Genomic DNA, 12,578 nt, shown 5'->3' on the forward strand with positions numbered 1-12,578 from the left:
GGGGCTACTCCTTGTTGTGGTACATGGGCTCCTCGTTGCCATGGCTTCTGTTGCGGAGCACAGGCTCTAGGCGCGCAGGCTTCAGTAGTTGAGGCACACAGGCTCAATAGTTGTGGCTCACGGGTTCTAAAGCACAGGCTCAATAGTTGTGGCGCACAGGCTTAGTTGCTCTGCGGCACATGGAATCTTCCTGGAGCAGGGATCAAACCCATGTCCCCTGCATTGGCAGGCAGATTCTTAACCACTGTGCCACCTAGGAAGTCCTCCATGATTTTTTAAATTCAGTATTTTTCAGTCCTTTTCTGACCTCCAACTATTTACACGGGCAGAAGATTTCCATCAGCATTATCTATCACGACATACAGTGATTCTCACTGCTAATGAAATTAAGTTGGTAATAACTATTATTATAAAAGTCAGTCTTTATAATCATTAACACCTCTATTCTTTTCATTCCAATTCAATCTATACTCTCATGACAAAGATCTCTACATCTGAAGTCAAGTCAACTTTAATTTGTAAGAGTAATGGGGGAGGGGCTTCGCTAGTGGCACAGTGGTTAACTCTGTGCTCCCAATGCAGGGGGCCTGGGTTCGATCACCGGCCGGGGAACTAGTTCCCACATGCATGCCACAACTAAAAGTTAACATGCTGCAACTAAGGAGTCCACCTGCCACAACTAAGACCTGGCTCAACAAAATAAATAAATAAATCTTAAAAAAGAAAAAAAGAGTAACAGGGGATAGGAAATAAGAAAGAAAAATATTGCTCATTAGAGTGTTAAAACCAAACTATGCCAACCCCAGAGTATAGAGTTGCTAGGCCCAAAAATCTCCACAATGAAAATAGCTTCTGTGAGAAGATAAGGAGCTTGACTATATCAACTCTTGAAATTTCTCTTGCTTCATAAGTCTAGGGCATCCATAAGTTTAGGAAACACATTCTATTAGATGATACAAGCTATTTTCATAATGAAAAATTAAGGCATACCTAGTTAGTACAACTGTATTCTTTTTTATTTATTCCAGCACTTGAATCTCTTATATTTTTCATCATTGCCCATAATATATAACTTTGAATTTCCTGACCACTCTATGCTTGTGGTTTTCCTCTAAACCCAAGGAGCTAAAATGTAAAAGTACCTGGAAATCAGCAAGGGAAAGAAAATACATGCAACTTTTTTAGTGGAATAGAGATTAGAAATCAGTCTCTTATGTGGCAACATCCCTTCCATCACAAATATGTCAATATGATACATTTTGCCTCAATACTGTGTATACAAATAAATACATAAGAATAACAGCAACCATAATGTAACCAGAAATGGTGGTTAAGGTTAGAAGATGTTGGAGATGAAGTGAACAGGGAGTAGGATAAAATCAATAAGCAATTAAAAAAAGATTGAACAATCTTAATAAGTTCACCAACCTATTTGACTTAAAGAATCCAATCCTGCTGTGATAAACAGTGGTTTATTCTGATCCACACATATTGATTTGCTACATGGATAAGAAGAAAAAAGAATCTAATTTAGTTTAGCAATTGAATATCCTGCCACTCTCTACTGTAAATACAAAAGCCAAGTTTTATATCTAGCCACTGGTGAGAGCATTGCTCAAAATGAATGAATGAATATTAATGTGATTCCAAAAGTCAAAGTATAGCACTAATAATGGTATTATAGGAGAAAAAAATGATAGACCCAAATTACTCAAATCAAAACCAAGAAAAGTAGCAAGGTTAAGAAAAATACATACTAAAATGATTGATTCCATTTCTAATCAATATAAAAAAGTGATAATAGTGGGAAAGCTACTAAAATGAGCGAAAAGAAGTAAAAGAAATCAGGGAAACAAGTATAATACTATGATTATTTTATTCATCTCAAACTATTACATAACATTTTAGTTGTAAAATTTGATAAATATTTAAACAATATAAGAAGCAGGAGATAATATGAAATTCTCTAAGAACAGTCCTCTGAGACACTTTCCTGGTCAAGAAACAAAAGTCTTGTGAGAACAATAATCAGATGAGACAATACCAAAAAAAAAAAAAGAAAGATATTTAAAAAATATTTTAACGGTACCTTTTGTCAATGCCAAATGCCAACTGGTTAATAACTCCACGTATTTTTAGTAATAGAGCTTCTGATTTACTGGTAAACTAAAAATAAAAAAAAATCAGGAGAATAAATTACATGCTCTGCTTTCAAATCACAGAAACAGGTAAAATAAAAATGAATTTGAACAAGTACAGACGGCAGAGAGAATTACTATTTATTTGCCCAACAAATCCTTGTATTTGAGTAAGCAAAACAAAGCCTGAATAAAGGAAATCTCGATAAATTTGTTTTAACTCACTCTGCAACTTCATGAGTGCAGATATTGAATGGACTTGTGTTTATGCACTAATCATTTCAGCTACTCGCACAAATGGATCATAATCATCACCCAGATGCAATGTGGTTGGTTAAAAAACAGGAGGTATGCATCATAAATAACTTTTCCATCCAAGGGTGTATTACTGTCTTCAAAGCAGTTAATGTGGGAGCTGCAGACTAGTCAACAATACTGATACTCACTAAAATGATTTTTTAACTTCTCTTCTGAATTGCCTTTGAAACCTGCAAAATAAGCTACTGAATATTCTCAGTGGTGATCTATGACTAGAGCGATCATCACCAGAACATTTTAGAGAATGAAACGGGGTGGGTACTATTAATCATTAAGCTGAGAAATCAGGTGAAACCAGAACACACGGTTACCCTACAAACCTTTTAAGACTAATCTGGTTTTTGGAAATACCAAAGTCACCCAGCCCAATAAGAATGACGAAGATGTGTGAAAGTAGGAAAAACAGTCTTGAACCAAAATGAAATGTAATTATAATGTAAAGAGGTCAATTTTCAGGATAAGATTCATTCTGGATTAAGAACAGGCTCTGGGGAAAATATTCAAAGCAGAACACACATGAATATATGATTTGATACATTTATTTTTAAAAACTGAAACAATTTTATGCTTCTATTGAAACAATTTTCTAATATGAAAACTTTAGCTGAATTTTAAAAACACAAGGTTTTATCATCATCATTATTATGTTATCTATTATGTTCCCTATATGGTGAGGAAAAAACCACATCACAAATGGATTTCATAGAACTGTAGAGCTGGGCGGACATGAGAAGTTTTCTAACTCAACCCCACCCCCCACCCCCATCTGCTGCATCAATTGCCTTGAAAACATCCTCCACAAATAGCTGTAGAGCTGGTGTTTTTTTTTTTTTTAACTAATGAACTCAATGCCTAGAAACTCATTCTCTCTGAAACCAATCCATTCCATTTTCAGATAATGGTAGTATTAGAAATTTCTTTCTTGATTGGAACTAAACTCTCTCTATTGATTCCCTGTTCTTGACTCTAAGAAAGCAAAGAATATATTTAATCCCTTTTCCATGGATCAGTCCTTCAAATATTTAAAGAGTGTTATCATATTCCAGATGCCAGAATATAATTTTATACTGTTCCTCACATATCATAATTTTTTTAAGCTCTTTATTGGAGTATAATTGATTTACACTGTTGTGCTGGTTTTCTCTGTGCAACAAAGTGAATCAGCTGTATTTACACATATATCCCCATATTCCCTCCCTCCCGCGACTCCTTCCCACCCTCCCTATCCCACCCCTCTAAATCGTTACCGATTTTAAGTCCCCTACCATCCTGGTGGCTCTCCACTGAATCTGGTCCTACTTACCAATGTTTTTCTTTTTTTGTTTTTATTAACTTGATTAGATTGCTCATACCATTGAACCAGTATTCTTGACTGAATTATAAAGGATAAACTATAGTGTTTAAAAAAAACCTGCTGAGTATCATTGAACCTTGTAAAGCAGGACCCAAGTCTGGGCTGTAAGATAAGAGTGGAAGTGAAACTGAAAGGTGGGGCTCTGATAACTCTGATTTGCTCTCTTTTTGGTTTGGGAAGCTAGAAAAGCTTTATGGTTCCTTTGGTGGTCCAGAGTGCTCTTCTAACCCCAACCTCTGATCCCTCTGGCTTACTGAAAGCTAAGATGAAGGATTTTCAAATCCTTTCCCTAGTCCCTGATCTTCTAGGGTCTTTTGAGTCTCGGTTAATTGCAGGCCTGCTGTGGCCTGGGTTGACCTGACTTCACCGAAATTTGTATCCATAAGACCAGACTGGGCCCCGACGGGTCATCAAGGGTGATCTGTTCCTAAAGAAACATAGGGATTTCCCTCAGCGAACTAACCAGATCTAAACGAGGGGCGTTATCTAGTGGCGAAAGTAAGAAACTGCAAGATCCATGGTCTTTGCTTCTGTACCCTGAGCGAGTGAGTAATTTACTTTAAATTCCCCGTATCTTCTTCAAAACAGTAAAGAATATTTCCATAGTTGCCAAAGAGGAGGGAGGGTGAGGGAAGGCTGGATTGGGAATTTGGGACTAGCAGATGCAAACCATTATACACAGAATGGATAAATACTGAGATCCTATTGTATAGCACAGCATATTCAATATCCTGTAATAAACCATAATGGAAAAGAATATGAAAAAGAATTTTAAAAAAAGAATATTTCCAAAGTACTCTGTCAACCTAATAAGTAAGCAGATACAGTACAAACATTAAAGGTGATGATTTTTAAGAAAATACATAATAAAATGTATTTGGAGTATTCTGAAAAGCATAAAAATTTTAAATACAGATCAGATTTATTACTTTTAGTCTTAATACACTAGCCACAAAGGCTGGGGACTAGGCCACGTTGCCTACAGGATCCTCTGAGCACTTTAATTTAGAGGGGAAAAGAGACCATTCAAATGGGATGAAAGTGTTTTTGTTTTTTTTTTAATAAAAATGCTTTTATATTTTATTGCATTAGAGGATATCCAGCAACATGTGGTCCTGCTGTGGAAGATAATGATAACAGCAGTTATAAGAACCAGCCTTTATTGAGCTTTGTGTCGGACCCTGTGCTGAGCATTTCATAGGTACTCCTGCTGCTAATCCTCACGAGAACCCTATGTAGAAGGTACTATTTGTCCATTTCACTGTGGAGGAGACTGAGACTTCAGTGAGATTAAGTGACTTGTCTGAGACCACATAGCTAGTAAATGGTCATCCTGAAATTTGAACCCAGGCAGCACAACTCCCAAGTTCATATTTTTAACATTTTACAACAAACAGCATTTTTTAAAGTTTTTTAAAAATTGTTAGTCTTTTTCTCTTTTCTTTTAAGAGAACATAGATTCTAATTCTTAAGAGGAAACTAAAACATGACTAAATAACCAGTTTATCTCTTTAAGACTGATGGGGGAGCTTCCTAGGTGGTGCAGTGGTTGAGAATCCACCTGCCAATGCAGGGGACACGGGTTCGATCCCTGCTCCAGGAAGATCCCACATGCCGCGGAGCAACTAAGCCTGTGCACCACAACTATTGAGCCTGTGCTTTAGAGCCCGTGAGCCACAACTATTGAGCCCATGTGCTGCAACTACTGAAGCCCACACGCCTAGAGCCCGTGCTCCGCAACAAGAGAAGCCACGGCAATGAGCCTGTGCACCACAACGAAGAGTAGCCCCCACTCACCGCAACTAAAAAGAAAGCCCATGCACAACAACAACAACAACAACAACAACAAAAAAGACTGATGGGGGTTTAGGGCTATCAGAAATTTAGAAATTTTGCTTCAAAGAAATGGTAGGCCATCTAGCAGGGTGTGTTCTAGAAATACATTATAAACACTCGGTAACAAGAGGGTTTTGGGGCAATGGGAAAGGAAAGGAGAGAAGGACATACATTAGTAAAAGTATTAGCATTCACAACTGTGCACCAAGCTGCTAATCTTCCCAAATTTCTTACTGTCCGTTCAAACCCAAAAGATACGAAACTTGCAAACCATTAATGATGCTCCGTAATAATGTGCAACAAATCGAAGTGTCTTGCATATAACCTTCCTCTTCTCAGAGTCAAAATCCTAAAGAAATATGTTATTAAAAGGAAAAAAGTTGAGAGAACTAGTATCTGTAGCAGAACGGTGCAAATTATTAAATACAGAAATAGATTCTTCCTTATTTTTTGGAACATACATTGAGTAGGATTCCATTACCTTGGCATTTGTTTCTATAGAGAGCTTAACAATAGCTGCAGCCTTCTAGAGCTACAGCTACCAGATCTTTCCTTGTTTAAACACTTAACGCAATAGAATTTAGATATAAGCACACATTTTATAGTGGGGAATACCCCAAGGATTCTCTGACAAGCAAAGATAAAAAGAAACCAATTTTCTACAACTTAAAAGTTGAGACAAAAGTCCTGTCCCTTGGTGACTGGACCGGATTCAGTTTCTAACTCTTCTACCTTATCCCCATTCCACTGCATTTACTGTTCTTTACCTATTTTCTCTTTTACCAACTATATCCTCTTTTCCAAAATTTTTAAGATGCGTGACTCCTTGACCTCTTCCTCCCAGAGTCATTTTTCTAATTTATTACTTTTGCTCCTCTCCTATAAAGCCTAGGTATGCGTACAACAAGCTCAACTAGAAGTGGAAGAGCTTACCTGAAAAATATCGTATTTACTTCCAATTATGACCAGAGGAATTGGAAATGGGTCAATTAATTCACGATCCTGTTAACAAACACATTTCATTGATTCATTATAATTGTTTGTTACTATGTATTCAGCAACTTCCGCTTATATCATTTTAAACCTTCCCATAATGCTGGCATTCTTTGCGTCACATAGAGATTATTCCAATATTTAATTTCTTAAATTATCAATACATTTCTCAAGCATAAAACTAGAAATGACAATTCCCTAAACTACAATATTTATTCTTCATGTTTTGTCCTTTTATTTTCTTAAATAACATGCCACCTTTCTGTTTTCTTTTTTATTATTTTGTATTAACTGTTTGTTACAATAACATTTATAATGCATACATGGGAATGACACTATCAGTTTTGTTCTGATATTACCCTTGTAAAACGCATTCATATAAACCCTGGGCAATATAAAATACTGCTCTTAGTTTTCTAGAAGATGGCATTCATGACTGTATAATAAAGGACTTGTGTTATCATATTGCAACTTTATAGTTTAATTATCAGATGATAAAAAGATTGATTATGTGACAGAAACTAAGTGAATGTAAAGTATAGTGACGGTAAAGGCTGTTAAAGCTATTCCTTGCTTAAAACTGTAGTCTTATCTAGTCTTTGCCAGATGACATTTGTACAACCTGGCTTTTTATCTTCATTTCACAGAGATTATAAAGTCAGTATCAAACTACTACTTTAAAACTCTGTTCCTTGTGATTGGTGTAATATGCCATAACAAGCACAGTAGATGTCAAACAAGAAGACACAGGAAATCTTTTTCTTTGTTTTGCTCTTACTGAGGTTTTATTACATTGCTATAATTTTCCAGTGAACAGGTTCATCTACATCAAATGAATTTCAACTCATGCATAAAAATCTAAAGAAGTTGTTTGTGATGTTAACTTTAACTATATATGGGGCTAAGAATTCCAGGAATAATCCAAACAGAAACTCACTGGATGGTCCTTCTGCATATTGCTCCATATTTTCTGTCTCAGTTCAGAAGCTGCTTTAGCATTTTTCTTCCGCAGTTTCATTATCACTTTATCTACATGAAGTTTTGTGGCTTGCAACAGACTTTCCATGGTGGGCCAAAGGTCATTAGGTTTCGAAAGATCCAAAACAAGAACAATAGAAAATGTCCTAAAAGAAAAAAAGAACAAAAAGAATGGAAGACAGTCTCAGAGACCTTGGTGATAACACTAAGCGCCCCAACATTTGAATCACAGGCATCCCAGAAGAAGAAGAAAAAAAGAAAAGGTCTGAGAAAATATTTGAAGAGGTTATAGTGGAAAACTTCCCCAACATGGGAAAGGAAATAATTAACCAAGTCCAAGAAGCACAGAGAGTCCCATACAGAATAAACCCAAGGAGAAATACACCAAGGCACATATTAATCAAACTAATGAAAATTAAACACAAAGAAAAAATATTAAAAGCAGCAAGAGAAAAGCAACAAATAACATATAAGGGAAAACCCATAAGGATAAAAGCTGACCTTTCCGCAGAAACTCTGCAGGCCAGAAGGGAATGGCAGGATATACTGAAAGTCCTGAGAGAGAAAAACCTACAGCCAAGAACTCTACCTAGCAAGAATCTCATTCCGATTCGATGGGGAAATCAAAAGCTTTACAGACAAGCAAAAGTTCAGAGAATTCAGCACCACCAAACCAGCATTACAACAATTGCTAAAGGAACTTTTCTAAGTAGGAAATACAAGAGAAGGAGAACACCTACAAAAACAAACACAAAACAATTAAGAAAATGGTAATTGGAACACACATGTCAATAATCACCTTAAATATAAATGGATTAAATGCTCCAACCAAAAGACACAGATTGGTTGAATGGATACAAAAACAAGACCCTTCTATATGCTACCTACAAGAAACCCACTTCAGACCAAGGGATACATATAGACTGAAAATAAAGGGATGGAAAAAGATATTCCATGAAAATGGAAGTCAAAAGAAAGCTGGAGTAGCAATACTCATATCAGACAAATTAGACTTTAAAGTAAAGACTATTACAAGAGATAACTACATAATGATCAAGGGATCAATCCAAGAAGAACATATAACAATTGTAAACATCTATGCACCCAACATAGGAGCACCTCAATACATAAGGCAAATGCTAACAGCCATAAAAGGGGACATCGACAGTAACACACTAATAGTAGGAGACTTTAACATCCCACTTACATCAATGGACAGATCATCCAAACAGAAAATAAATATGAACACACAAGCTTTAAATGACACATTAGACCATCTTGACTTAATTGATATTTATAGGACATTCCATCCCAAAACTACAGACTACACTTTCTTCTCAAGTGCACATGGAACATTTTCCAGGATAGATCACATCTTGGGTCACAAATCAAACCTCGGCAAATTCAAGAAAACTGAAATCATATCAAGCATATTCTCTGACCACAATGTCATGAGGCTAGATATCAATTACAGGAAAAAAACTGCAAAAAATACAAACACATGGAGGCTAAACAATTCACTATTAAACAGCCAAGAAATCATTAAAGAAATCAAAGAGGAAATCAAAAAATATCTAGAAACAAATGACAATGAAGCTACAACAACCCAAAACCTATGGGATGCAGCAAAAGCAGTTCTAAGAGGGAAGTTTATAGCAATACAGTCCCACCTCAAGAAACAAGAAAAATATCGAATAAACAACCTAAACTTACACCTAAAACAATTAGAGAAAGAAGAACAGAGAAACCCCAAAGTGAGCAGAAGGAAAAAAATCATAAAGATCAGAGCAGAAATAAATGAAAAAGAAAGGAAGGAAATAGCAAAAATTAATAAAACTAAACGCTGGTTCTTTGAGAAGATTAACAAAATTGGTAAACCATTAGCCAGGCTCACCAGGAAAAAAGGGAGAAGACGCAAATCAACAGAATTAGAAATGAAAAAGGAGAAGTAACAACTGACACCACAGAAATACAAAAGATCATGAGAGACTACTACAAGCAACTATATGCCAATACATTGGATAACCTAGAAGAAATGGAGAAATTCTTAGAAAAATACAATCTTCTAAGACTGAACCAGGAAGAAATAGAAAGTATGAACAGACCAATCACAAGTACGGAAATTGAGACTGTGATTAAAAATCTCCCAACAAACAAAAGCCCAGGGCCAGATGGCTTCACAGGCGAATTCTATCAAACATTTCGAGAAGAGCGAACACCTATCCTTCTCAAAATCTTCCAAAATACAGCAGAAGGAGGAACACTCCCAAACTCATTCTATGAGGCCACCATCACTGATACCAAAACCAGGCAAAGATGTCACAAAAAAAGAAAATTACAGACCAATATCACTGATGAATATAGATGCAAAAATCCTCAACAAGATACTAGCTAACAGACTCCAACAGCACATTAAAAAAAATCATACACCAGGATCAAGTGGGGTTTATCCCTGGGATGCAAGGATTCTTCAATATATGCAAATCAATCAATGTGATACATCATATCAACAAATTGAAGGCTAAAAACCATATGATCATCTCAATAGATGCAGAAAAAGCTTTTGACAAAATTCAACATCCATTTATGATAAAAACTCTCCAGAAAATGGGCATAGAAGGAAATTACCTCAACATAATAAAAGCCATATGAGAAACCAAAAGCCAACATCGTCCTAAATGGGGAAAAAATGAAAAAATTCCCTCTAAGAATAGGAACAAGACAAGGGTGTCCACTCTCACCACTATTATTCAACATAGTTTTGGAAGTTTTAGCCACAGCAATCAGAGAAGAAAAAGAAATAAAAGGAATCCAAAGTGGAAAAGAAGTAAAATTGTCACTCTTTGCAGACGACATGATATTATACATTGAAAACCCTAAAGACTCTACCAGAAAACTGCTAGCACTAATCGATGAATTTAGTAAAGTAGCAGGATGCAAAATTAATGCGCAGAAATCTCTTGCATTCCTATACACTAACAATGAAAGAGCAGGAGAGAAATTAAGGAAACTCTCCCATTTCCCATTGCAACCAAAAGAATAAAATACCTAGGAATAAACCTGCCTAAGGAGGCAAAAGATCTGTATGCAGAAAACTACAAGACACTGATGAAAGAAATCAAAGACGACACAAACAGATGGAGGGACATATCATGTTCTTGGACTGGAAGAATCAATACTGTGAAAATGATTGTATTACCCAAAGCAATTTACAGATTCAATGCAATCCCGATCAAATTACCAATGGCATTTTTCACAGAACTAGAGCAAGAAATGTTATGATTTGTATGGAAATGCAAAGGACCCTGAATAGCCAGAGCAATCTTGAGAAGGAAAGACGGAATTGGTGGAATTAGGCTTCCTAACTTCAAACTATACTACAAGGCCACAGTGATCAAGACAGTCTGGTACTGGCACAAAAACAGAAAGGAAGACCAATGGAGCAGAATAGAGAACTCAGAGGTAAGCCCAAGCACATATGGACACCTTATCTTTGACAAAGGAGGCAAGACTATACAATGGAAAAAAGACAGCCTCTTCAATAAGTGGTGCTGGGAAAATTGGACAGCTACATGTAAAAGAATGAAATTAGAACACTTCCTAACACCATATACAAAAATAAATTCAAAATGGATTAAAGACCTAAATGTAAGGCCAGACACTATAAAACTCCTAGAGGAAAACATAGGCAGAACACTCTATGACATACATCAAAGCAAGATCCTTTTGGACCCACCTCCTAGAATAAAGGAAATAAAATCAAGAATAAGCAAATGGGACCTCATGAAACTTAAAAGCTTTTGCACAGCAAAAGAAACCATAAACAAGACAAGAAGGCAGCCCTCAGAATGGGAGAAAATACTTGCCAACGAAGCAACAGACAAAGGATTAATCTCCAAAATATACAAGCAGCTCATACAGCTTAATACCAAAAAAGCAAATTAACCCAATCCACAAATGGGTGGAAGACCTAAATAGACATTTCTCCAAAGAAGACATACAGATGGTCAACAAACACATGAAAAGATGCTCAACATCACTTATCATCAGAGAAATGCAAGTCAAAGCCACAATGAGGTATCACCTCACACCAGTCAGGATGGCCATCATCAAAAAATCTAGAAACGATAAGTGTTGGAGAGGGTGTGGAGAAAAGGGAACTCTCCTGCACTGTTGGTGGGAACGTAAGTTGGTACAGCCACTATGGAAAACAGTTTGGAGGTTCCTTAAAAAACTAAGAACAGAACTACCGTATGATCCAGTAATCCCACTACTGGGCATATACCCAGAGAAGACCATAATCCAAAAAGAAACATGTACTGTAATGTTTATTGCAGCACTCTTTACAATAGCCAGGACATGGAAGCAACCTAAATGCCCATCAACAAATGAATGGATAAACAAGATGTGGCACATATATACAATGGAATATTACTCAGCCATAAAAAGGAATGAAATGGAGCTATATGCAATGAGGTGGATATACCTAGAGACTGTCATACAGAGTGAAGTAAGCCAGAAAGAGAAAAACAAATATTGTATGCTAACTCATATATGCGGAATCTAAAAAAAAAAGGTACTGATGAACCCAGGGACAAGACAAGAATAAGGATGCAGATGCAGAGAATGGACTGGAGGACATGAGGTTGGGCGGGCAGGGGGCGAAGGGGAAGCTGGGACGAAATAAGAGAGTAGTATAGACATATATATACTACCAACTGTAAAATAGATAACTAGTGGGAAGTTGCTGTATAACAAAGGGAGATCAACTCGATGATTGGTGATACCTTAGAGGGCCGGGACGGGGAGGATGGGGGGGGGGGAGTCGTGGGAGGGAGGGAATATGTGTATAAATACAGCTGACTGACTTTGGTGTACCTCAAAAACTGGTACAAGAGTGTAAAGCAATTATATTCCAATAAAGAGCTTAAAAAAAAAAAAAAGAAAAAGAAAATGTCCTA

General features: G+C 36.5%; 1 protein-coding gene across 5 annotated transcripts in view; it reads right to left on the bottom strand.

Moving 5' to 3' along the window:
* DYNC2LI1 (dynein cytoplasmic 2 light intermediate chain 1) overlaps positions 1-12,578 on the bottom strand; it is a 60,474-nt gene that overhangs the window by 29,435 nt on the left and 18,461 nt on the right. For 4 of the 5 annotated variants that reach the window (XM_057741341.1, XM_057741342.1, XM_057741345.1 and 1 more), the window contains exons 6-10: positions 7,577-7,763; positions 6,580-6,648; positions 5,918-5,995; positions 2,090-2,166; positions 1,429-1,499 (exon numbers count right to left, since the gene is read on the bottom strand). In XM_057741341.1, the coding sequence (XP_057597324.1) occupies positions 1,429-1,499; positions 2,090-2,166; positions 5,918-5,995; positions 6,580-6,648; positions 7,577-7,763 (482 nt within the window). The remainder of the gene's footprint in view (positions 1-1,428; positions 1,500-2,089; positions 2,167-5,917; positions 5,996-6,579; positions 6,649-7,576; positions 7,764-12,578) is intronic. The other variant, XM_057741344.1, reaches the window with a different exon arrangement.

Source organism: Hippopotamus amphibius, chromosome 7 (assembly GCF_030028045.1).
Source record: "Hippopotamus amphibius kiboko isolate mHipAmp2 chromosome 7, mHipAmp2.hap2, whole genome shotgun sequence".
NCBI classification, from domain to species: Eukaryota; Metazoa; Chordata; class Mammalia; order Artiodactyla; family Hippopotamidae; genus Hippopotamus; species Hippopotamus amphibius.